Source organism: Podarcis cretensis, assembly GCF_951804945.1.
Source record: "Podarcis cretensis genome assembly, chromosome: 14".
NCBI classification, from domain to species: Eukaryota; Metazoa; Chordata; class Lepidosauria; order Squamata; family Lacertidae; genus Podarcis; species Podarcis cretensis.
The window spans coordinates 40,717,729-40,744,553 of NC_137183.1; the positions used below are offsets into that span (position 1 = coordinate 40,717,729).

Below are 26,825 nucleotides of genomic sequence, written 5' to 3' on the forward strand. Positions count from 1 at the left end.
ATGTATATTTTCAGGTATTTATACACACATGCAGTATCTAGAAGTAAGCCTCAATAAACACAATGAGATTGACGTCAAGAGTAAAAATGTGGAAGATTGCACCATTGACCACACCTTTTTACACTGTCATCTTTGAAAACCTTTTGGTAGTACCCCTGGCAAAACTTTACATCACCTTCTACCAGTTTTCCAACATGATAAAATATTCAAAGGCTATGTGCACTGCCTTAAAATACAACCTGCCCCAGAATCCTGAAGTCATCTCAATGATGAAAACAATAGCATGGGTTGATTACAAAAAAATAAGTTTTACATTAAGAATATTACGAACAATAGCCTTTATGGAAAATGTAATTATACAAGCATGCATGTGCACACTCTGAAACAAACTGTTGCCATGTTGGCCTCAAAGAATGAAAAAGAAAATGGGATTAAGAGCAGTGAGAAGTTTCAGGGGAGCAGTGCTTTCACTGAAAGGAGATAGAACTGGGGATATGCAAATATACAGGTGGAAGATACAAAGAAACAAGCGGCATGCACACCTGCTAGGGAGTAGGTCTGTTACTTCAGGCCATTTTCAGGAAGCCACACCTATCTGCCGTGTACCTGACACGTGTAAATGAGTAGGTGTGGTTTCAAAGAAACAAGTGGGAGCTTAACGTGATCTCCCAATTATTCCTTTGCTGGAGCAAGGTGTTCCCCCACCCACCCACCAGCTGATGAGCAGTCGGAATGTGCCTTGCTCAAGTAGGGTGAAGCAGTTTCCTTTCAATAGAAACAGAATGTCCCTCCCAGCGCTGTGATTTGAAACCCCCGTTTTCTGGACTTCAAAGTGCAGTGGAGCCTTTCAAACAGCCTTCATGATGAAGTCTGAAGCAGCATCATGGGGACTATTTGAAAGCCCTTTGTACATATCTCCAGAGCACGGGAATGTTTACAAAGGGCTGTTTGAAAGCCCTGCATTGTGTTTAGAAGTCCAGACAATCAGGGTTTCAAAGTGGGGCATCACCTGATGTCACTATGACATTAGGTGACTGACAGGTAGACAACCATTCCCACCTGCCAAATTTGGCCCGCTAGTGGTCAGGGAGATTAAGATCTGGGCATGGGCCGAAGAAGTTTCCCCACCCCTGTGCGGCCTCATGTAAGATCGCCATAGGGAGGCACTCAGCACCTGAAGACACTTCCAGTCTTTCCTCCATCTCTCACTTGCTCTCTGATCACTTTAACTCCATACATTTTAAAGCACATGACTTCCTCCAAAGAATCCTGAGGGTTGCTGTTTGCCCCACAGAGTACTACAATTCCCAGCACCCGTAACAACCTACAGCTCTCCAGATTCTTTGGGGGAAGCAATGTACTTTAAAAGCATATTGTGGATGTGACCTGCCCACATACAAGTGCACATACCCCTAACCTATATCAGCCCTTTCTATAAATGTATGTGCCATTTTTTTCAAAGCTCTGATTAACTCTCAATGGAAATCTCCCAGCTCCCTAATCATTCATGAGCTCACATTAAAGAAACATCAACCACCTAACTTAGACCGTTAGCCAGTGATATACCTAACAACAACAAGAAGCAGCAGCAGCAGCAGCCAGACAGCCATGATAATCATTTACCTTTCAACATAGTACATATTGTAGATGTATACTTTACACATTAAAAATGTTCTCACTGCAAAATGTGAAGTAAGACTGCAACATAACAAGTGTCTGAAAACACTTGTGCATGCTTGGTGGTAAACCTGGGTTGATTTGAAGATTTGCAAGTGTCCTGATAGTCAGACTAGAATCAGGGCAACTCAGCCATGAAGATCACTGAGTGACTGTGGACCAGACACTATCTCTCAGCTAAATCTACCTCACAAAGTTAATGTGAGAGAGCCATGAATGCTGTCCTGAGCTCTTTGGAGGAAGGATGAGATAAAAATACAAATAAATAGCATGTAAGTTAAGTCCAAAGATCAACCGCTTTGGAGGAAGAATGGGATAAAAATACAAATAAATAGCATATAAAGCTAAGAGTCCAACGATCAATCTGTTCTCACAGTCCCTTTTCCTCATTATTTCTCCTGAAGCTTCCTCTTCCATTCACTATCCCGTAAGAGACTTAATACAGCCAAATGCTTTCCTTAAGAACAAATATGTGGAAGTAGAAGAAGAGGAGGAGTTTGGATTTGATACCCCACTTTATCACTACCCTAAGGGTCTCAAACCGGCTAACATTTTCCTTTCCCTTCCTCCCCCACAACAAACACTCTGTGAGGTGAGTGGGGCTGAGAGACTTCAAAGAAGTGTGACTGGCCCAAGGTCACCCAGCAGCTGCATGTGGAGGAGCGGAGACGCGAACCCAGTTCACCAGATTACAAGTCTACCGCTCTTAACCACTACACCACAATGCATTACCTCTTCTTTCATTTCGCCCATCAAATCCACAGTGGATCTCCATTCTGTTCTTTTAACACCCTTTCTCCTATGCTGAGAATACCAGCAAGATACCAATTAGCTGGTTTGCAATCTAGCCAGACAAGTTTTGTTTTCAACTCAAGTCTGGTTCACTTATCACAAAGTTCTATACAGAAAGCTCTTCAATGTAGGAATTAGAATGCAATATGCCTATAGGTAATTCCGCACAGGCATATTTTACAAAGTACAGTTGCAAGTAGTGGCTGTTTCTGTGTGTGTGTGTGTGTGTGTGTGTGTGTGTATGTTGCTTGTGTGTGTGCAGGACAAGAAACTGTATGCGTGCGACTGTCATACATTAGTTTTATACAAATTCCTCAAAGATTTTTATTTATTATTAAATGCTTTGATGCCATGGTTTGAGGCTCTTTTTGTTATTACAACATCCTGATATTTTAAATTAGTATAATCCCCCTTCTTATACACACACATATACACACTAAAACAATTCCTCATTTGTTTAAAATGTATTTACAAATGTACTGCTATTTCATTATACTTGTTTCTACTTTCTTGTTACACAGAGTACTTTTTTAAAATATTCATCCATCAGTTTTTTCCAACAAAAACTATCATGATGTTGTGGGAATAACAGAAAGAAAAAACCCAGAAAGAGTCTCGACCTATGACATCAAAGCATATTTTTTTTCATGAGACAGCGAGTGCTGTGAAAACAGTAAGCAGCTTTGAACACACCAGTTTCCTTATAGGAGAAAATGTCCTAAAATGGATTAATTCACCTGGACCAATGGAGATTTGAACTTTATTATTATTAAAAGGAAGATACCTCAAAGATCCCCCACCCTCCATCAGTCATACTGATTTGGGTGGTCAGGACAGAATGGCAAATTCAATTCAGTTTTTTAAAAACCAATTTCTCAAACATACACAAGGTCAAAATAGGTAAGTTTCAGACAATAATGCCTGCAGTATGTCACTCCCTATGGAGTAAAATTGTTATGTCTGTGTTCACACGTACATTATTGGTGGATGGGAGGACAAAGAAGTCACTCACATCTCAGCCAACCCATGTTTTATTGTCAACTCAAGCTCTATGGTCTCCGGGGCTTCTGGGCAACAGACTTGTGGCATTACCCTACCTAACTCAGCTCTCCATGGCTGCGGTCCCTGCAATTCACCCATCAAGAATGCCCCCCCCCCCACTAGACATTCAAGAATTCAGCACTGAAATAGGATATGCTTAGAATTGCACCAGCTAAGAAAGGCATCAGCAGTGGCAGTAGAGGGCATGCTAACTTGCTACTCACCCCACCAAAGAACCTTGGCCTCTGCAAATGTGGATAAACAAGTTTGTTTGAAATCTTGATTCCATAATGACAGTACACTTCCTGTTAATTAGAGCTGCTCCATATCCCCCCAAAATAAACATAGAAGTATACTTTTATCCTCAGCATGATGGCTTTTATACGTATTTTTAGATCAACCCATTAGATGCACTCAGAATTACCGTATTTTTCGCCCTATAAGACGCACTTTTCCCCCTCCAAAAATGAAGGAATTTTTGGTAACAAATGCATTACAAAAAATATCTCAAGAGAACAAATTAACACTGAATGACAAAATTTCTGAACAGGTGATTGAAGGTGCCATCAAGAATCTGCAACTAGGAAAGTCTCCAGGCCTGGATGGGCTAACCTCCAAATATTATAAAGACATGAAGGACTATTTAATTCAACCTCTAATGGAGGTTTGCAATGAAATTATGGAAGGGAAAAGAGCGCCGGAGTCGTGGAAAGAAGCTTACATCACGCTTATTCCGAAAAATGGGACAGAAAAGACACAACTCAAGAACTACCGCCCCATATCCCTACTTAATGTGGACTACAAAATTTTTGCTGATATTTTGGCTAAAAGATTGAAAAAAGTTTTAGTAACAATGGTACATAAAGACCAAGCGGGCTTTCTCCCAGGTAGGCAACTGTCAAATAATACGAGAAATTTAATTGACATTTTGGAAAAATTACAAGTTAATATAAATACAAAAGCTGTATTGATATTTATTGATGCGGAGAAAGCCTTTGACAACATTTCTTGGAGCTTTATGAGGAAAAATTTGCAAGGGATGGGGGTTGGAGATAGGTTTGGAAACGGTATAGGTGCGAATTATTCAGAACAAAAGGCAAAATTAATAGTGAACAGTGTAGTTACAGAAGAAGTTAAGATTGAGAAAGGGACACGACAAGGCTGCCCAATTTCCCCTTTGCTTTTTATTTCAGTCCTGGAGGTCTTGCTGAACATGATTAGAAGGGACCAACAGATTCAGGGTATACAGGTCGGAGTTAAACACTATAAACTTAAAGCCTTCGCAGATGACCTAGTACTGACATTACAGGAGCCAATCCCTAGCGCTAAAAGAGCTTTGGAAATAATACAAGAATTTGGTCAGGTGGCAGGTTTTAAATTGAATAAATCTAAAACTATGGTTTTAGAGAAAAATTTATTTAACAACAGTAGAGAAGGAAAGGTTTCAGGAAGAAACAGGTTTAACATTGGTGAAAAAAGTGAAATACCTAGGGGTGAACTTGACTTCGAAGAATGTAAATCTATTTAAAGATAATTATGAGAAGTGTTGGTCAGAAGTGAAAAAAGATCTTAAAATTTGGACAAATTTGAAGCTTTCCTTACTGGGTAGAATAGCTGTTATCAAAATGAATGTATTGCCAAAAATGTTGTTTTTGTTTCAGACGTTACAAATCATTGACAAAATGGACTGCTTCGAGAAGTAGCAAAAAGAAATTTCTAGATTTGTCTGGCAGGGCAAAAAGCCCAGAATAAAATATAAAATTCTTACTGATGCAAAGGAAAGAGGGGGGTTTGCCCTGCCGGACCTTAAGTTATATTATGAAGCAGCAGCTTTCTGCTGGTTGAAGGATTGGCAACTTCTTGAAGACACGGACGTTTTAGACTTGGAAGGATATGATAATGTTTTTGGGTGGCATGCATATTTGTGGTACGGTAAGGCTAAAATTTATAAAGCATTTAAAAACCATATTGTCAGGAAAGCATTGTTTAATGTCTGGATGAAATATAAAGATTTATTGGAAAATAAAACCCCAAGGTGGCTTTCACCTATGGAAGCAAAGGCCCTGAAAAGGCTTAATATGGAATCTAATTGGCCAAAATATTGGGAAATTTTGGAGCAGGAGGGAGACAAAGTGAAATTGCAGAGTTATGAGAAACTTAAGGACAAGGTGCGAGACTGGTTACATTATTTTCAAGTAAGAGAGGCCTATCATTTTGACAGGAAAATCGGTTTCCAGGTGGAAAAATCAAAGTTGGAAACAGAATTGTTAGAACCCAGTGCTAAGATACTGTCGAGAATGTATAATCTGCTGTTGAAGTGGAATACTGAGGATGAAATGGTAAAATCGGCTATGATAAAATGGGCACAAGATGTTGGTCATAATATCATGTTTGTTGACTGGGAAAAGTTGTGGACCACCGGTATGAAATTCACGGCATGTAATGCCTTAAGAGAGAATATTATGAAAATGATATATAGGTGGTACATGACCCCAGTCAAACTTGCAAAGATCTACCATTTGCCCGATTGTAAATGTTGGAAATGTAAAGAAACTGAAGGGACATTCTTTCACCTTCTGGGAGATGATATATAATGAACTGAAAAAGGTATTTAAGTATACCTTCTTGAAGAAACCAGAGGCCTTTCTTCTGGGCATGGTCGGCCAATTGGTGCCAAAGAAGGACAGAACCTTTTTTATGTATGCTACAGCAACAGCAAGAGTACTTATTGCAAAGCATTGGAAGACGCAAGATCTACCCACCCTGGAAGAATGGCAGATGCAAGTAATAGACTATATGGAACTGGCTGAAATGACCGGCAGAATTCGAGATCAAGGAGAAGAGCAGGTGGAAGAGGACTGGAAGAAGTTTAAAGTCTATCTACAAAAACACTGTAAAATCTTTGAATGTTGAGGACATTGAAAAGGAAAAGAAGGGGTTCTAGTGACTGAGTTAAATAAGAGTACAAAGGGAGGGATCAAGAATCAAAATGAACAAAGATTGAATGTTGAGGACATTGAAAAGGAAAAGAAGGGGTTCTAGTGACTGAGTTAAATAAGAGTACAAAGGGAGGGATCAAGAATCAAAATGAACAAAGATTGAATGTTGAGGACATTGAAAAGGAAAAGAAGGGGTTCTAGTGACTGAGTTAAATAAGAGTACAAAGGGAGGGATCAAGAATCAAAATGAACAAAGATTGAGCTTGCTGAACTAATTATTACATAGAATACAAGATCGGGAGGCGGGTGGAAGTAAGGAAAATAAGGTTTTGAAGGTTATAATTGGAAAGTGAGGTTTTTTTATGTTAAAATTTCCTTTTTTTCCTCTTCTTTTTTTGTCTATGTTTTCTTTTTCTTTTGTAATGTTTGTGAAAATTTGCTTTTTTGTTCTTTTTTGTGAAAAATGCAATAAAAAATTATTAAAAAAAAAAAACAAAAATGAAGGGGAAATGTGTGTGCGTCTTATGGGGCGAATGCAGGCTCCTTGGCTTCAGCGATAGCAACACGAAGCCTCCGAAGCCTGCGCTCCGGAGGCTTCGCGTTGCTTCCGCTGAAGCCAGGAGAGTCTGCTCTTTGAGGCTGGCAGTGGGGGAAAGCAGCGCTTCCCCCATCGCCAGCCCCAGAGGATGGGGGGTGGGCAGCGGGAAGGCGCGCAACACCTTCCCGCTACTCTCCAACCCGGCTTGGAGGCTGGCGGTGGGAGAAAGCAGTGCTTCCCCCACCGCCAGCCCCAGAGGATGGGGGGCAGCGGAAAGGCGTGCGACGCCTTCCCGCTACTCTCCAACCCGGCTTTGAGGCTGGCAGTGGGGGAAAGCAGGCTTTTCCCCAAGGAGGGAGAAGGGACTGACTGTCTGAGAGTCCGTCGCTTCTCCCTCCTGTGGGCTTTTGCGGGAGATGGGGGAATTCCCCCACCTCCCGCAAAAGCAGGCAAAATCCGTGCGCTCTTTAAAGGGGCTGCACGGCTTTGCTGGCTTTTCTAGGAGGTGGGGGAATTCCCCCACCTTGTAGAAAAGCCCGTAGGAGCCGCACAGCCTTTAAAGAGCGCGCCGCTCTTGGGGGCTTTTCCCCAAGGAGGGAGAAGGGACTGACTGGCCGTTTCAGTCCCTTCTCCCTCCTGGTCAAAAAGCCCACAGGAGTCGCGCCTTGATTTCCCCCCCCTGAAAACTAGGTGCATCCTATGGGCCGGTGCGTCCTATAGGGCAAAAAATACGGTATTTAAGCAGGTAACAGACCTAATGTTAATGGGGGAAATATCCCACTATATCAACTGGCAATAGAATTTTCATTTCTTAAGCAGAGTACTCCTGAAGTATCTCTAATCCTTCAGAATCAAGAACTACAGTCGCATTTCTGTTACTCTTTGGTCCAAACGGCTTTCAAACAGAGTCACTCCAAAAGCTGTTAAAACATAGGAGACTCTGAATGTAATTGTCTGAACGTTCACTACTTTAGGGCACGAAGAAGATGGATCTCTAGCTCACTTGCAATAGATAGGCAAGAGTGTCCAACTTGGAACAAATTATTAATAGCAAGTTCTTTATATAAATAAAAATATATTCTACCATGCTCAGCTTTGTGATAATTGTTTATTTCTCAGTCTTCACGGTTTTAACTTGTAAAACAGGAGCATTTGGTGGTTGCTTAGAACCAGGTTTTTTTCTCACTCATGCTGGCCAATTTTAAGACTTTTAAGTTAGTATCTCTCATTAATCTGTAGTTCACTTTGAGTCTAGATTTGTAAGCAGCATGCAGTTCAACCCTGTGCACAGCTCATGGAGGACTATGAAGTCTTCCTCCAAAGATCTCAATGGTCGGACAGGCAGACAAAGGATGAAGTGCGCCTGAAGATGTTATCATTACAAATTAATGCAATACCATTGAACCTGGCCCAGAAACACAAGTGCAGCAGGTGCAAGCTTTTTATGTGTGTTTGTGCATATGTTAAAGAGAGCAAAATGTGTGATGAGCACCAAGGTCCCTCAAGTGGCCTTGAAAATAAAAATCAGCAGCATCTTTTAAATCCTGCCTTAGAACACCACACTAGGTACAACACCTGGATTTTCTCTGCTTGCCTATGGTATGTAAGATTATCTATTCTATATATAGCTACACAAACATGAGTGAGAAATATTGCAGAAAAACAGTAAGGATGCCTGGTTGTACTAGTACAATTATTCCCTCCAGTTCCCTGGTGACATGTTGAACTGGTCTCTGCCACAATCCAACAGCTGCTCTTGTTTCCACAGGTTTATTGTGCTAGAAAGAAGCTGCCCCAGAAACATTTCTAAAGAATGACTCACAAAACAAGGCGACAGAAACTTCTGAGTTCTAACAGGGGTACTTTTTAAAGCAGGGGTCAGGGAACCTCATCTGTTCCCAAATGTGGCCCTCCAATTATCTCTGTTCAGCCCTTGGGATTTTGCAGAGTCTGCAGTCCTCTCCAGGTCATGTCCCCTCTCCCCAGGGGACAGCCAACAGTGGCCCTGTTCCATGCCCTTCTTGAATGCTTTTGCCTCGCAATACAGTAATGTGTTTTGCCTGTGTTTCTTCCTTGCCTGCTGAGAGGATGTGTGCTTGTGTGTAGAAACCTCTGACTTTTGAAAGAATCATAGAATAGAATAGAATCATAGAATCATAGAGTTGGAAGAGACCACAAGGGCCATCGAGTCCAACCCCCTGCCAAGCAGGAAACACCATCAGAGCACTCCTGACATATGGTTGTCAAGCCTCTGCTTAAAGACCTCCAAAGAAGGAGACTCCACCACACTCCTTAGCAGCAAGTTCCACTGTCGAACAGCTCTTACTGTCAGGAAGTTCTTCCTAATGTTTAGGTGGAATCTTCTTTCTTGTAGTTTGGAGCCATTGCTCCGTGTCCGCTTCTCTGGAGCAGCAGAATGGCTGGAATGTAGCCTACCATACAAAAGTAGGAGCCAAATCCAGGGTTCCAGCCACAGTGTTCTCTGACCCTGCCCACCACCAGCATGTGGCCCTGGAACATTCACCTGGAGGGTTTATGGTCCTTGGGATGGAAGAGTTTTCCCTCCCCTATTTTAAATTCCACTCCCCTGGTTTAAAGACATCCCCATGAAGAAAGTATTTGTGAGAGCTGGTCCTTTTGAAATTCCACTCTGTCCTTATGTTCCAAGATTCATAGGGAGTAAGTTCTGCCTTGAACTAAAATGGTAGTACATATTTCTCTAACAGCAAGTGACAATGTGCATCTCAAAATACCAGTAGATTACACAAAGAACCCAAGTTTATAAACTTCTTTTGTTGCAATGGACAGATCCTATTAATTTTAATTTCTCAAATTTTGCATAGATTGTTACATGGCTCTTACTAATGAACACACTTGGCTGCCTCAGAGTTAAAAACAGTATTCCCCCCTCACCTACCCACATTTAAAAAAAACACACAACAACCAATAAAGAACGGGAGAAATAAGTATGAAACTAACTCCCCACTAAAAAAGGAGGCAACTTAAACTTTATAGTTATAAATACATATTTTATAACTGCATACATATAAGCAGGGGAAGGGCAATTTAAAGGGGAAGCCAAAAAGTAAGCATCTTCTTGCCCTGCCCTTCTGCACCAAATCCCACGCAATATCCCCAGTGTTTGTCGCAAGCACCCCACAGCTTCTTAAAAAGGTTATCTATGTTAGCCTGTTGCTAGTTCTCAAGAACAGAAGAGCAGGAAAACCTGTTTGATGACTGTACTACTTCACACAACAGGTAGGGGCTCACATGATTAAGTGCCCTTAAACAAACAAGTTAACGATCCCTGCACACAGAAAACAAGCATGTCATAAAGGTAAGACTAGAACAAAAAGCTACAGGTGTGTGTTTATGTTTTATAGAGACACATTCTCCCGTAAGGAGTATATTTGGCCTTGAAATAATGATGGTATGGATGTTAAGCTGCCTAACATGGAATCAGACTGTCAATCCATTCTGACTGGGAGCAGCTCTACAAAGTTTAAAGAAGGGTCTCCCCCAGCCCTCCTACCGGATATCTTTTTTACAGGAAATGCCATGAATTTAACCCACAACCTCATACACGCCAACCCATGGAGCTACTGCCATTCCTCACAAAACGTGACACTGTCTTATACCATGTCAGAACACTGGCCCATCTAACCATTCTGTCATCCACTCTGTTCTGACGAGCTGTGGCTTCCCAAGGACTGAGGCAAGAGCTTCCCCCCACTCCCAGCACCTGCTAGCCATGTTTATTATATTGGGAAAGGCCAAAGTTTTGGATTTTCCCATGGAGCCGTGGCACAACCCCATTGTAATGTGAACGTAGGAAGCTGCCTTATACTGAACCAGACAATTGGTTCATCTAGCTCAGTACCGTCTGCGCTGACTGGGAGCAGTTTTCCAAGGTTCAAGTTAGGATTGCTTCCCAGCCCTGTCTGAAGATGCTGGTGATTGAACCTGAGACCTTCTGAATGCAAAGTAGATGCTGTACCACTGAGCATTACACTTCTGCACATAGGAAGAAGCCTGATGTTGGGTCTGCCAAACTCAAGTATTAACTGCTTTGCTCTGACTGACATCAGCTTTCAGCACCTGCTACCTGACATCCATTTAACTTGAGATGCAAGACATTGAACCTGTGACTTTACAGATCAGCTCAATGAGCTGTGGCCAGGCAGCTTATGTATATATGAAGCAACTGATGCTGAGTCAGACAACTGAGTTCATTTTGCCAACTATTCTAACTGGCATAGATGTCTTAAACTTTAGAGGTCATTCCCAGATGTAACAATGACTTGCCTCAGTTATAAGGGAGCTTGATATATTCTATTTGATGGCTTACATCACTATTATTACATCAATGCCTTTGGCAGTTCCTGTGAGAGAGAATATGTGGTAGACAGCCTGCATAAACAGTCTCTCGCTTTAAGCCAATATGTAAAATATTGACACATAAATAGAATTTAAGGTTTTTTCCTGCTTTTTTCTGTGAATGAGACTGCTTCTTTTTAAAAAAAATTCTGTGTGTTTCCAGCTGGATTGCAGGGCTTACCTGAGACATTTTGCTGCCTGAGGCAAAGGACAAGGTGCCACCTCATTCTACCATTGTACAAAAACTGGCAAGAATAACAGCTGAATCACACTTTGACAGTGGCAATAACAGCATCTTCCTCCACTGCACCTGAGGTCAGAAGCCTAATTTAGGAGGGTGCAGGGCAGATCACATGGCACATGCAGCTCTGTCCATTCCCCATCCTTCATCATCTGTTGTGCAAGGCTTTTGCCTCACACTGCCTAACGGTAGGGCCAGCCCTGCTCGATTGCAAGCTAGGTTGGATATATTATACATAGACAAGATATGATTCTTGCCAGATAGATGGATAAATAAAATAAATGCCTATCAAGCAATATTCAGCACTAAGAATGAGGGTTCCTCTTTCTCCTCTCCTTTTGGTTTTAAAAACCTCAAAAACAAAGCCTGAAATATATTAAATGCATATGCTAATGGTAGCACCACTTTCACAGTGCCATCCTAGACACATCTACTCAGAAGTCGGTGCAATTTACTTCAGTGGGACTAGCTCACTTCCATGAGTATAGGATTGGAGTCTCAAGGAGGTGGCCTTCTACCACTTGAGCTATGCCCCACTACTACCCTAAGAAGAAGAATCATTTTCAATGGTTAATATTATGATTATTAATGTTGCTATTATCTGCCTATTTAACAACAGTACATATACACATATGCATTTGTTACAAGGTTGTATCCAAACTTAGTCCTTCCGAAATTAATGCATGACTAACTCAGGATCCAGCCCAAGCTCATCAAAAATGTTGCTTTAAAAATAATATATTTGTATATAATGTGTGTGCATAGTCAACAAACTCATATAACATACACACGTATATATTCTGCACACACTATATGCTATGTGTGTAATATGTTCTACACACATGTGCTTACAGATGTGCTTGTATATGCGTATATGTTTTATATATATATACATATGTGTGTGTGCATAAACAGTAATTACAAACACAAATATGTCTGAAGTATATATGTATACATATATTACACACATGTATGTGTATAATATATGTATACATATATGCTTCTGCACACACACATATATAACACAATATATGTATGCACACACACTCATAAATATGTGTGAGCATGTACATATGTGTGCATATGTGTGTGACTATATATTACACAAATATGTACTGCATACAAATATAATATACATATATATGCATGTATATGTGTGTGAATATATGTTATAGGAATTCTAATGACTGTGTGTGTGTATATATATATATATATATATATATATACACATGTATATGCGTGTGTGTGTGTGTGTGTGTGCGTACACACACATATATGCGCGCGCACACATCTATAAACCTCTCTACACGCATTTGCAAGGCTGCTGACTGTGGACCGTCGTCTGGAGCAGCGACCACCCCCTGTCACGATTTCCCCTCAGCCCCCACCCCTGGCACCGCGGACCCTTCCTCCTCCGCCCCGTCCCTGCCTCCCTGCCCGCCCTCCGCCTTCCCCGCCTGAGACACTTCTGAGGCAGAGCCGACCTTCTCCAAGGAGCTCTCCATGGCCGGAGGTTCTTCAGCGGCAGCTGCGGCGGCGGCTGGTTAAAGGCCCCCCGTCTCCTCCTCCTCCTCCTCCCTCCTCTCCTCAGAACACTTCCGCCTTCGCTTCGGCCTCAGCCGGCTCCACGTTGGCAGGGCTGACGGAGTGCCAGGCGGCGGCTGAGGGAAGAGAGGGCGGGGCACGTGACGGCGACCAGGACGAGGGGAGGGAAGTTACGCACGCTCACCTAGGAGACGGGAGCCCCACAGGCTTCCGTACCGCCTCTGATTGACAGAGGGCGCAAGAGCCCCACAGGCGCGGGCCTTGTGGGGCATACCAAAAATGAAACCTGGGGGGGGGGACACCGGATAGTCGGAACGGGAACGGAAAGCTTAAAGGTCTCTTAAAACTGCTATGATGAGAGACGGCTCGCCTATTAGAGCTGCGTTCGCGCCTCTAAAAGTTACCGCCCCCATCTCTTGACCCCGAGCTGCCGCCCCTTCTGTTTATAATGGAACATTCTCCAAGAAGGCGATGACGGAATCCGTGCCGGCTGAGCCTGCGCACTGGGCTGGTGACACGGCGAGATCGGCTGACGAAAAGCTTAGGTTGAGAGTTCGAGTCCCGCCTTCGGCCGCGTAGATTAATTAGGTTGTAGCTTTTTCACGGAGGACAAAGTCCTCTCATCTCTGTTTGTATCGAGCCTGAGAGGACGTTGGGTTTTGTGCAGTAACCAGCTATAGCAGCTATAGTCATTTCCTGTTACAGATAGGTAGCCGTGTTGGTCTGCCATAGTCAAAACAAAATAAAAAAATTCCTTCCAGTAGCACCTTAAAGACCAACTAAATAGTCATTTCCTGGTAGCAGCTTACACAGTGGGACTTGCTTGAGTGAAAGCAGGGTTTGGAGCACCAAAGTCCTCTCCCCTCCTTTGGTTTCCAGCGAATGGTATTCAGAAGCATTGCTGCTTCCAACTGTGGAGGCAGAGCACAACCATCATGACTATTATCCTATGGATTGTAGCCAAAACTAAAAAAGGTAAAGGTACCCCTGCCCGTACGGGCCAGTCTTGACAGACTCTGGGGTTGTGCACCCATCTCACTTAAGAGGCCAGGGGCCAGCGCTGTCCGGAGACACTTCCGGGTCACGTGGCCAGCGTGACATCGCTGCTCTGGCGAGCCAGAGCCGCACACGGAAACGCCGTTTACCTTCCCGCTGGTAAGCGGTCCCTATTTATCTACTTGCACCCGGAGGTGCTTTCGAACTGCTAGGTTGGCAGGCGCTGGGACCGAGCAGCGGGAGCGCACCCCGCCGCAGGGATTCGAACCGCCGACCTTTCGATCGGCAAGCCCTAGGCGCTGAGGCTTTAACCCACAGCGCCACCTGCGTCCCATATAGCCAAAACTAGGTCTATTTAAATCAATGAACATGCCTCACAGGTTCATTAATTTAAATGGGTCTCCCCAGTGCTTTTTTCAGGAGGCACTCAAAGGTACACAGTACCGGCACCTCTTTGATACTCCATGGTGTTGAGTATCGGCACCAATTTTTCTAGAGAAAAAAGCACTGTGTCCACTGTGAGTATAAGTTGGATACAGCCAATTTTTTTAAAGAACCATTATATCAACGTTGCCCAATATCTCGTTTGTAACTCCTGAAGGAGTATTTCATCTTGAAACACATGGAAGTAAAATAAAAAGCCTTGCATCGGTGCTTTGTTTTGATCCTATGAACTTGTTGCCCAGGATCCCTTTCACAGGGCTCCTACCACTAACCGAACTGAGGGCAAAGGACTTCCCTAAAGATGAGATTGTTGTTGTTGTTTAGTCGTTTAGTTGTGTCCGACTCTTCGTGACCCCATGGACCAGAGAACGCCAGGCACTCCTGTCCTCCACTGCCCCCCGCAGCTTGGTCAGACTCATGCTGGTAACCTCGAAAACACTATCCAACCATCTCGTCCTCTGTCGCCCCCTTCTCCTTGTGCCCTCCATCTTTCCCAACATCAGGGTCTTCTCCAGGGAGTCTTCTCTTCTCATGAGGTGGCCAAAGTACTGGAGCCTCAGCTTCACGATCTGTCCTTCCAGTGAGCACTCAGGGCTGATTTCCTTCAGAATGGAGAGGTTTGATCTTCTTGCAGTCCATGGGACTCTCAAGAGTCTCCTCCAGCACCATAATTCAAAAGCATCAATTCTTCGGCGATCAGCCTTCTTTATGGTCCAGCTCTCACTTCCATACATCACTACTGGGAAAACCATAGCTTTAACTATACAGACCTTTGTTGGCAAGGTGATGTCTCTACTTCTCAAGATGCTGTCTAGGCCTGTCATTGCCCTTCTCCCAAGAAGCAGGCGTCTTTTAATTTCGTGGCTGCTGTCACCATCTGCAGTGATCATGGAGCCCAAGAAAGTAAAATCTCTCACTGCCTCCATTTCTTCCCCTTCTATTTGCCAGGAGGTGATGGGACCAGTAGCCATGATCTTCGTTACTTGTAGATAAAAAAGACCATTCAAAAAAAGCGATATACTCTCCCAAAGGATGCTAGGGGAGCAGATACTCCCCTTGACTTTGCCAATGTCTCAAAACTGAGCTGTGCTGCCACACTGTGGTGAGAAAAAGTGATCCCATAGCGGTTATGAGTGATCTGGAGTCTTGTGGCCACTCCTCTTAAAAGACCAAACCACATTTATTTACTTATTACATTTATATCCCTTTCCTGCGTGGAGCTCAAGGCAGTTCACATGGTTATCTTCTTCCCATCGGCATCCATCACAACCAATCCTGTGAGGCAGGTTGGGCCGAGAGACTCTGACTGGTCCAAGGTCCACCAGTGAGTTTCATGGTGGAGCAGGGACCCTGGCCTCCGGGGTCCAAGTCCTCATTTCATGGTGCATATTTGGGCGCGCACCCCTCTGCAGGGTGCAAGGAGCTGGGTGGGTCAGTGTGCCATAACTACGCCATAGCTCCAGTTACAGATAGGTAGCCGTGTTGGTCTGCCATAGTCAAAACAAAATAAAAAAATTCCTTCCAGTAGCACCTTAAAAAGGTAAAGGTAAAGGTACCCCTGCCCGTACGGGCCAGTCTTGACAGACTCTGGGGTTGTGCGCCCATCTCACTTAAGAGGCCAGGGGCCAGCGCTGTCCGGAGACACTTCCGGGTCACGTGGCCAGCGTGACATCGCTGCTCTGGCGAGCCAGAGCCGCACACGGAAACGCCGTTTACCTTCCCGCTGGTAAGCGGTCCCTATTTATCTACTTGCACCCAGAGGTGCTTTCGAAGAGCGCACCCCGCCGCAGGGATTCGAACCGCCGACCTTTCGATCGGCAAGTCCTAGGCGCTGAGGCTTTAACCCACAGCGCCACCTGCGTCCCAAGTAAAGACCAACTAAGTTAGTTCTTGGTATGAGCTTTCGTGTGTATGCACACTTCTTCAGATACACTGAAACAGAAGTCACCAGACCCTTCTATATAGTGAGAAGCCATAGCTGTCAACCTTCCTTTTTTTGCGGGGAATTCCCTTATTCCAGCGCCGTTTCCCGCTGCTATCCTGGATTGTTAGATATCCCGTAGACTGTCCCCGGGACAGGCGAGGCTGCTGATCCCTTATTTTCAAATCTGAAGGTTGACAGCTATTTAGTACGCGTGGCGAGTGAGGAACCTGGGTCCCCATTTTCACATAGCTGTGAAGCAGCAATCGGGATGATCTTGGACCAGTAGCACCAGTATCTCGGCATAACCTACCCCGCAGGGTTGTTGTTTGGCGGGGAACCTGATCCCCTGGCCAAAAAACGGGGGTGGCGGCGAGGAAGCGGCCGTGCGCGCCTACTGCGAAGGGGGGGAAGGAGGCAGGGACTGAGGCGTCTCCCTCCGGCGAAGGAGGAGGAGCAGGAGCTGCAAGGGCGAGGGAGCCGGCGGCGATGCGAGCCGGCCGGCTTCCTTGAACCCCGAGCCGGGCGAGCGATGGCCCTGCTGGGCCGCCTGGTGCGGCGATCGCCCTGGCTGTGCAACGTGGCGCTCTACGGGAGCCTCTTCGCGGCGGGCGACGCGGCGCAGCAGCGGCTCCGGCGCCGGCCGGGCCAAAGCGCGGACTGGGCGCAGACGCGGCACGTGGCGCTGGTGGCGCTCTCCTTCCACGGCAACTTCAACTACGTGTGGCTGAGGGCGCTGGAGAGGCTGCTGCCCGGCCGGGCGCCCGGCGCCGTGCTGGCCAAAGTGCTGTGCGACCAGCTCATGGGCGCGCCCATCGCCGTGCTCGCCTTCTACACCGGTGAGTGAGGCCGCGAGAGGGGGGAGGACGAAGGGGGCCAGGTCCGGAAATGGCAGCTGTGCCTCTGAGCGCACGCAGAGTGCAGGGAGCCAGCCAGCGCTGGATTTACGTATAAGCTAAACAAGCTATAGGTTAGGGTCCCACTATCTTGCACCCCCCCCAAATTTCACTATTAATATACTTCTTCTTAATTGTATTTCAGTTCAACAATTGCTTTGATAAAATACATATTTTGTTATGTGCAAATGGCTTTAGATACCCATTAGGTCCGTAAATTACCATATACAGTAGCATATATTCAACACAAAAACCAGCAACAATTTGTCGTTGACAAAGGACAGCTGGACATATAAAGGGCTCCATTACCTTCAGTAGTTTAGGGCCTCATCAAACCTAAACTCAGCCCTGACGGAGCACTCAAAAGCATCCTTGCCCGACCTGGTTACGCTGGTGTTGTATTGCTTTATTGCATTTCTAGCGCACCTTTTTCCTCCTCCAAGGAGCTCAAGGTGCCATACATGGTTCTCTCTGCTCCTCATTCAATCCCCACAATAATCCTGTGAGATAGGTAGGTAGGTTGGTTGGTTAGGCACCCTGTGAGCTCCGAGAAGGCATTTGAACCCTGGTATTCCGGGGTCCTAGTCCACTACTCTATAACCACTACACTGGCTCTTCATGTGCACTGAGTTTGGACTATGACTCATATCAGCTGCAGCCGGTACAGACTTGCTGGTTGTAGCCAAGGAGACAGATACCGTAAATTACCATTCTCAGTAGCATGGATGAATGGTCCAAGGCACTGGATTAAGGCTCCAGCAGCTGCCAGCCTGTGTAGACAAGATTGAGCTCGGTGGACCAAGGCTCAGTGGACCTAAGGCAGGTTCCTATGTTAGGGAGTAAGGCCGCAGCTCACTGGTACAGCATCTGCTTTGCCTTCAAACATCCCAGCTTCAGTCCCTGACATCTCTTTCTGAAATGTTGGACAGCTGCTGCAAGCCAGTGTAAAAAATACTGGGCTAGGTGGACCAAGGATCTGACTTGGGCAGATTCTTGTGTTCCTATGTGAGGTTTTTTAAAAAAAGAAATGGGTGGGGGACAGGAAGCAACTAATTCAAGTAATTAGGTTAGAATTGACAAGTTCAAGATGTGACTTTAACATGAAGCCATGCATTAAAAATAATAATAATTCAAGAGATCACAAGATACATATTTTATGGCAAGACAAACATGCTATTCAGGATGCATTCAGAAGGAAATGGTTAGTGAAGCAGAAGTGTGTGGCATAGTATAAAATGCTGTGTAAATGAATTTCTAGTAGATTTTACTTGTATTCTGACTTTCCTTAAACATTTTGTGACCAGGCATGAGTATACTCCAGGGGAAAGAGGATGTCTTTGCCGACTGCAGGGATAAATTTTGGAATACCTATAAGGTAAGTGAATGCTGCATTGAACATGGTCCCATTACCACACACACCTTACAAGTATGCACACCTTTTTACTTATTTACTTACTTACAGCATTTATAACCCAGCCTTTAGCCAAAAAGGCACTTGGAGTGACTTCCAAAAATTATTTATTGGGCTTTACCTGCCCTCAGACTCATCATCAAAAGACATGACACATGAAGAAAAAGGGGAATACTTTAGGGAGGAGAAAAAAAGAAACTCAACTTACAGTGGTGGTTCTGGCTGTCTGGCCCTCTTCCCATCCCTCAAATTATGCACACATTACATGCAGAATGCATCCTGCTTTTGTAGTGAGGGGCAAGGAGATAGGTAAGATCCTTGGTCCCAGAGCTGACCACTGGAACTTTCCCCTCATCCTTTTGCCATTTGAGATTTCACCAAGTACTGTCCACTTGCATACAAGCCAGTTTTCACAGCTGCAAGGACTAGAAACGTGTTTTTAAGGACACAAACCAGTTGCTGTAAGTCTGCAAAGACTTACTGGGGTCATAAGCATTACATTTTGTGATGAAGAGGCCCAGCCAGTAGATATGTGGGCAGGGTTGTATGGAGAGAATCAGTGCAGAAGACCCAGAACATAAATGGGGGCAGAAAGATACATTGAAAGTTGTTCATATATAAACACATTTTTTAAAAACAGGTAAACAAGAGCATCTTGAATTGCTTGCTCTCCCTAGCAACTCAGGACATTGTAAGGGAGAAATGCATTTATGTATTAGTAAGCAATTTCATAGAATATTGCCTGTATGCTTTCCCTTGTATCTCCACAACTGCAACGGCTGGAGGCTTGCCTTTTTCTTTTTAATGAAAGCTGAGCATGCAAGGTGTGGCTGTACCTCCGCACAGCCCTTGCTTTTGTGGTTATGACATTGTTCATAACCAGTCTGCATTTCAGCTCTTACATCAAGCGTGCATTTATGTAACGCTCAGAAACGGTATTATGAGAGCAAGGAAGAAAAGAGTTTTGCAGGTTGTATGAAATAAATATGGTTGTTCAGAGGCATTTGTCCTCTGTGGTTGAAGGAAGCATTTGTTCCTCTATACCTTTGTTTGCCAATCTGGCAAATGTGCGAGTATATCAGGTATCAAATAATTTTTGCAGCCCACTATGCTGTGCTTGTTGTTCTCAATCTCTCTGGGGTTCTTAAAGTGGCAGTTTGAGGATTATCCACCTTCCTGCTTGTGACAGGCCCCAACTGCACTATACATTTAAATAAAGCAGGACCATACCACTTTAAACAGTCATGACTTTCCCCAAAGGATCCTGGGAACTGTAGTTTGTTAAGGGTGCTGAGAGTTGTGAGGAGACCGTGTTCCCTGTTCACAGCCGCCATCTGTGCTTTAACAATCCATCCCTCTTCCCAGGGAACTCTGGGAATTGTAGTTCTCTGAGGGGAATTAGGGGACCTTCTTTGGGTTGCGCAATATGATATCCAATGTAACAGTGGCACTAGCAGAAGCTGATTTTTGCAGGAAATAGCCAGGCTACCATAACCAGCCACAAGAATCATGTTGGCTTCTTGGCCTTTTTTATGAGAGCCATTCTGCTAGCACAGCTAGTACACCACTAAGGGACTTTAACTTAGCACAGCATTGAATTCCACCCATCTATGTTGTTGTTATTTCATTTTATGACGTACAGCAAACAGAGAGAACAATGTTCACAACAGATGAAAATTAGAAGATGGAAAACAAAACTATAAAATAGGCACATGGAATGAATAGTTGCACACGAGTTAAAATAACAAAGTACAAATAAAGACTATCAACACTATCAGGTCATCAAGTTTAGTTCCAGATTTGCTGGGCTTGTGACGAGGGTTACCTTGAAAATGATGGTTCCGCTGTATATGTCATAAAGGAATGCCAAACCATGTAAAAGGTGTCTGGAGGTTCTAGTCTTGTTGAAATCTCAAATTATGCGTGGCTTTCTCCAGTATATCTCAGAGTAAGCAGTACCAAGCATGCAGCATGAGATTTTTGGGTGTTTTCCATTGCAATTACTATTTGTGCTGCCAAGATAATCTATAATCATAGAATCTTAGAGCTGGAAGGGACCCAAGGGTCATCTAGTCCAACCCCCTGCTTTGCAGGTATCTCGGCTAAAGCATCCATGACAGATGGCCATCCAACCTCTGCTTAAAAACCTCGAAGGAAGGAGAGTCTCATGGGAGTTTCTTCCACTGACGATTCCAAGACCAGTTATTTTGACAATGTGTTTACATTGGTAACTCTCATCTATTTTGATGGCTTTTTGTGGTACTTTCCCCTCTCAATTAACTACTTTAAATATATTTTGCTTTTGTTTCAGACTGGGCTGATGTACTGGCCTTTTGTGCAGGTGAGTTTAAATTTGCCTTCCACCTCCTTAGAAACTCACGACGAAGATAACAGCAGCAGCTACAACAATGTGCTCATCAACACAGCCAGAAGATTGCCCTGATGCATTCTTCACCACATCCCCATATCTCTAGTTCCGGTGTCTGGGGTTGTTGAGCAGCCAGAAACCTCCTATCTGTGTCCCCTTTGAAAATTCAGCTGTCCCTGTTATTTCAGCAGCAGAAGATGCATTCCTTGGATGCTGGATCTGCTGTTCCCGTGGATCCTGCCGCCTGAGGCGGCTGCCTCTCCTAGCCTCATGGGTCGGCTGGCCCTGACTGTGGCAGCCACCCCTTGATAAGGTAACCCTTATGGGTTACCTCATGACCCGATTTCGGTTCTTTAAAATTAAGACTCACCTTGTCAGTAACACTTGAGACATCTGCTATTATATCCAGCAGCAAGGATTTTTTCCCACATGGGAAGGGAAAACCTGTTTTGAGGCAATTTGTAAACAAAACCGGAATTTTATTTAAACACACAAGGCAGGCTGTAGCTTAGTGGTCACTCTGATAAGGCCCAATACTTTGTTTCAGTAAAAAACCTATTTGCAGATATAGTTAAAAACGTACTTAAAGCTCATAATTTAAACCTCTCTCTAGAATAGTTATTGGTCTTGCACTACAAGTAAAACAGTCCCAACCCTTTCTAGAATCTTTACATTGCCCTTAGAAAACAATCTGGGATGCCCTGCCTAGCTAGCTGCCAATTTGACCATAACTGGGCTCTAAACTGATTACTATCTCATCACTTTCCAAGCCCTATCCTATAGTTAAGCCCTATATCCACTCTGACAGTTAAGCCCTATCTGACAGTTTAACTGTCAAGTTACAGCTCTCCACTCCCTCCTGATTGAATGACGCTCCAGCTCTGATTGGTTTCTTGGTCACCAGGAGGCTGGCCCAAGGCCCATCCATCAAAGAGACCAACATAAATAAATTCTCCTTGGCTTACCGCCATTCTGTTTCCCTTTTCAAAGCTTTTAGAACACCAGATTGAAGTACCATAGTTTTTAACTACAGTAAAATCCTAGAGCTCATTTTGCAGCAAGTTGGACCTGCAACAAAGATGATAAGGTGAAGGCTCTGATATTTCTTTGGTGCGTTTAACTCGGTTTCTTTCTGTTTTTCTTTTTTCTTTCCCCCAAATAGCTTTCCAACTTCAGCCTGGTTCCGGTGCATTGGAGGACAGCGTACACTGGCCTGTGTGGTTTTATCTGGGCAACTTTCCTGTGCTTTTCCCAACAAAGCGGTGATGGAACTGCAAAATCAGTTTTCTTGTTGTTCCGAGGCAAGAAACCTGACACGGACGAGATGCCGCCAGGGAAATAAATATATTGCCAGTTCAAAGCATCCCTCACCTGTCAGGGAGGCAGCGAGTTGCGTTGGCAGATGCCAGCTGCATTTCTTTAGGGGGTGGTGAGAGTATGTATGAAGGTAGAACTCAAAGTGAACAAACTTGAGCATTTACGAAATGGTACCTTATTGCTGTAGGAATGCACTTAGCTAACTTTTCGGGTTGTAGCCAATTATTGGGCATGACTAACTTAGGCCCCTTAATTTTAATGCTTCTCCTCTGAGTGGGCTTTAATTGACTGCCACCTATCCATTCTGCTGAGGGACGCGGGTGGCGCTGTGGGTTAAACCACAGAGCCTAGGACTTGCTGATCAGAAAGTCGGCGGTTCGAATCCCTGCGACGGGGTGAGCTCCCATTGCTCGGTCCCTGCTCCTGCCAACCTAGCAGTTTGAAAGCATGTCAACGTGCAAGTAGATAAACAGGTACCGCTCCGGTGGGAAGGTAAACAGCGTTTCCGTGCGCTGCTCTGGTTCGCCAGAAGTGGCTTAGTCATGCTGGCCACATGACCCGGAAGCTGTCTGCGGACAAACGCCGGCTCCCTCGGCCTATAGAGCGAGATGAGCGCGCAACCCCAGAGTCGGCCACGAACGCACCTAATTGTCAGGGGTCCCTTTTCCTTTACCTATCCATTCTGCCAGTGCTATTTTTCTAGAAAAAGAGGTGCTGGAGCTCACCACGAACACCTCCCTTGTTCTCTTAGAATGGCAATGGTGCTGGAACTGAGTTCCAGCAAGTTCCAGCTGAAAAAAGCCCTGCATTGTGCAAAGAAAACTTTACTTCTCTTTTATTTCAGTCGCGGACTTGAGGGTTCAGTGTGTGCCTGTAGAATTGGGAACATAAAAAATGTGAACTACCAATCTATGGTTTAGGGCAGGATTGAGGAAGCTCTGTCTGGCTCTCGGGACTTTTCCTGTACTGGAAAAGTACACCCCAGTCGCACTCTCTTCCCCCAACATGATACCCTTCGCTGTCGCTCCTTGAGTGCTTTTGCTTTGCTGGGAAGTGTTATTGAACTCTGATCATGCCTGTTGTTTGACTGGATGAAGGCTGTGTGCGTATAAGCCATGCTGTTGCACAAAGGTAAGACTTAACATTTGTTGCCGTACCCACATTTGGTTCTGGCCTTGCCCACCACCAGCATGTGGCCCCTAAAAGGTTATCCAGAAGGGAATACAGCCCCCGGGCTGAAGAAAGGTTCCCCACCAGTGTGGTGTAGTGGTTAAGAGCAGTAGCCTCGTAATCTGGGGAACTGGGTTCGCGTCTCCGCTCCTCCACATGCAGCTGCTGGGTGACCTTGGGCCAGTCACACTTCTTTGAAGTCTCTCAGCCTCTCTCACCTCACAGAGTGTTTGTTGTGGGGGAGGAAGGGAAAGGAGAATGTTAGCCGTTTTGAGACTCCTTAAAGGGAGTGAAAGGCGGGATATCAAATCCAAACTCTTCTTCTTCTTCTCCTCAACCCAGCCATCGTCTTCTCCTCAACCCAGCCATCTTCTTCTTCTTCTTCTTCTTCTTCTTCTTCTTCTTCTTCTTCTTCTTCTTCTTCTTCTTCTTCTTCCCACACCTGGTCTGGAGGGATACAGTCCATTGTATTGCCTGATTTGGGTCTTTTTGTGCTTCATGTGTAAATCCAATCTGATGCACAGTTGCATCCTGCACCGTTGTAATTCAGCCTGTAATAATAATAATAATAATTTATACCCCACCCATCTGACTGGGTTTCCCTAGCCACTCTGGGCAGCTCCCAACAATAGATTAAAAACACATTAAAACATCAGACATAAAAAACTTCCCTAAACAGGGCTGCCTTCAGATGTCTTCTAAACGTCAGATAGTTGTTTATTTCTTTGACATCTGATGGAAGTAAGGGCCTATCCAAACTTGCCTTTTGCCCCACTCTTTTCAGCCAGAGGTCTGCACTTTAATGCTCTGTGTCTGAGTGTTTGTTTGTTTGTTTGTTTTTGCCCCAAGCTTTTCACATGAAAACTCACTCTTTGAAGCTGAATCGGAGCAAACATCAGCTTGGGTTTTTACTGCAGATTGAGATTTGCTCCGATTGAGCTTTAAAAAGCAGATTTTTGCGGAGAAAGCTCTGGAGCAAAAAACAGGGTGTTCAGATACACAGCTTTAAATGGCAGGCCATGCCTGGAAAGAACAGAGGTGTGGATAAGCCCCATATGTCACATGGCCATATGTTTTTGCCTTTGACTGCAGTCAGCTCCTGCCATCCTTGCCCATTGGCTATTCTGATGGGAGTTGGAATATGACACTGTCTGGAAGGCAGCATGCTGACTTCTCCTGGAGTAAAGCCTCAGAGAAGTCCTGCATGAACTCCTTGATCCACCTGAAGTCCAGGGGATTAACAACCCACTCCTAATAGGTTTCACGTGTATTGATTTATTTTTAATCTGTCCCTCCAGCTTAGAGAGGGTGAAGTCTGATAGCAATTTCCGTTCTACAGTTTGCCCAAGCAGTTTGATGTTCTGGACAGTCTTTCCAAGGTCATTTTCCTCCAACCAAAAGCGCACAAGAGTGTTGCTTTTATTCTTATTTTTATATATTTACACCCTGCCGTTTTCTCTGACAGGACTCAAGGCAGCTTACAAATAAAAACAATGATCACTAAAAACAGAGAAAAAAGCAATCATTTTTTTTTAAAAAAATAAGCATGAATAGAATTAAAACTATATACGTATATAAAACCTGTTCAAAACATACAAATAATGACAATGAAAATGTTAATGGTGGCTTGGAGAAAGTCTGCAGTTTTAGTTACAAATACTCAGACTGAGAAGGCCTGGTTACGAAAATGCTCTGTGGACTGCCATTTATCTCATAAGCAACAATAACTGATATTGCACACAGAATGCAGAATCCTATGGCTCTAGTCTTTAAGGTTATTAAAATCAGGTTGAAAATAACGTGGGAAACGCCAAGGGAAATTGTGAAGGCTGGGCAGGGTCTTTAGTAGGCAGGGTGGGCTAACTAAAAGATTAAAAAGATTGCCAACCATGGGCTTTGTTTTGGCAGCTGCTAGTTCCAGTCTCCAGTGCAGGAATGGGGAACTTTTTTCAGCCCATGAACTGCATTCCCTCATAGCTAATCTCCTGGGGGCCACATGCCCAGGGTGGGCAGGGCTGGATACAAAAGTAGGTGGAGCAATGGATGTAAAATTTTACCTTCGTACAATAGGTTACATTCTAGCCACACAAAAACCAACTCACCACATGTATGCATCTTGGAGTTTTCAGGTGCTATCCTGGCATCTTCACTTAAAAGGATCTCAAGTCTGGGGGGAAACCCCTGCCTCAAAGCCTAAAGAACTACTGACTTCAATTGTAGTGGCTGGATGGCCTAATGCAGGCATAGGCAAACTCGGCCCTCCAGATGTTTTTGGCCTACAACTCCCATGATCCCTAGCTAACAGGACCAGTGGTCAGGGATGATGGGAATTGTAGTCCCAAAACATCTGGAGGGCCAATTTTGCCTATGCCTGGGTGAACACAAAGCTGTTTCATATATAAAGAGTAATTTGAAAAACTAGCATATTTTTTGTCCCTGGATTCAGGTGTGATATTATGATAATTTGTTTCGTTGATTTTCGATTATGCATTGTAATTGGTTTTATAAAAAGAAAAGTAATTCATGAGTGGCAAAGGGCACATTTCATTTAATCATGAAAGGCAACAACAATCCACCTGGATTCATGAATGGCAAAGGACATAGGTCAGTTGGTTCATGAATGGAAAACAGTGTTCTCCGGTCTTAAGACCTATCCCTGCTCTTGTCCAGGTCCCATTAATTTCAACAGAGACTGTACAACAGAACCTCCAGGTCAACTGCACCTCCAAAATGACATCATTTATAAGTAACAAATATACCCCTTGATACGCCATTGTTTAAGATCAGGATTCCCATTTCATGGGTCACAAGTGTGTTATTGATCAGACAACTGAAGGTCAGTATATTCAGTAAACTGTTTGATTTTTGCTGCTATTTATTCCTGTGCAAAGGAGGCCAGTTGCTCGTTATTTCTCTCCTACAGTCTTTCTCTGTGCCGCAGGGCCATTTCTCGAGGGATCGAAGTGGCTTGCTTATTACAGGGCAGCGCAAACATTTGCCTATCACAGCAGCTAACCTCACAGTGGAGAAACATTAACTGTATAATTTAATTTTATAGCAGAGTTTAATTGCTCAGATGGAAGGCGGGTGGAATATTGAGTCATCAGTGTTCTTGCTAATTATTAAAATTCCTTGCGGATTATGCTTCCCCT

General features: G+C 44.3%; 2 protein-coding genes across 3 annotated transcripts in view; one reads left to right on the forward strand and one right to left on the reverse strand.

Moving 5' to 3' along the window:
- Nucleotides 1-21,986, reverse strand: part of PDXDC1 (pyridoxal dependent decarboxylase domain containing 1) — a 49,164-nt gene extending 27,178 nt beyond the window's left edge. The window contains exon 1 of one of the 2 annotated variants that reach the window (XM_079952378.1): nt 21,770-21,986. Coding sequence is in view for 1 of the 2 variants with exons in the window: in XM_079952377.1 (XP_079808503.1) it covers nt 13,090-13,110 (21 nt within the window). In the remaining variant the exon portion in view is untranslated. Of the gene's footprint in view, nt 1-13,089; nt 13,322-21,769 lie in introns of those variants that run through there. The other variant, XM_079952377.1, reaches the window with a different exon arrangement.
- MPV17L (MPV17 mitochondrial inner membrane protein like) lies at nt 16,568-22,528 on the forward strand (the record flags this gene model as incomplete). Its single annotated transcript, XM_079952458.1, has 4 exons — nt 16,568-17,350; nt 18,712-18,782; nt 21,130-21,159; nt 22,349-22,528. The coding sequence occupies exons 1-4, from the start codon at nt 17,044-17,046 to the stop codon at nt 22,526-22,528; spliced, it is 588 nt and encodes a 195-aa protein (XP_079808584.1). The 5' UTR covers nt 16,568-17,043.
- Nucleotides 22,529-26,825: the final 4,297 nt, after the last annotated feature.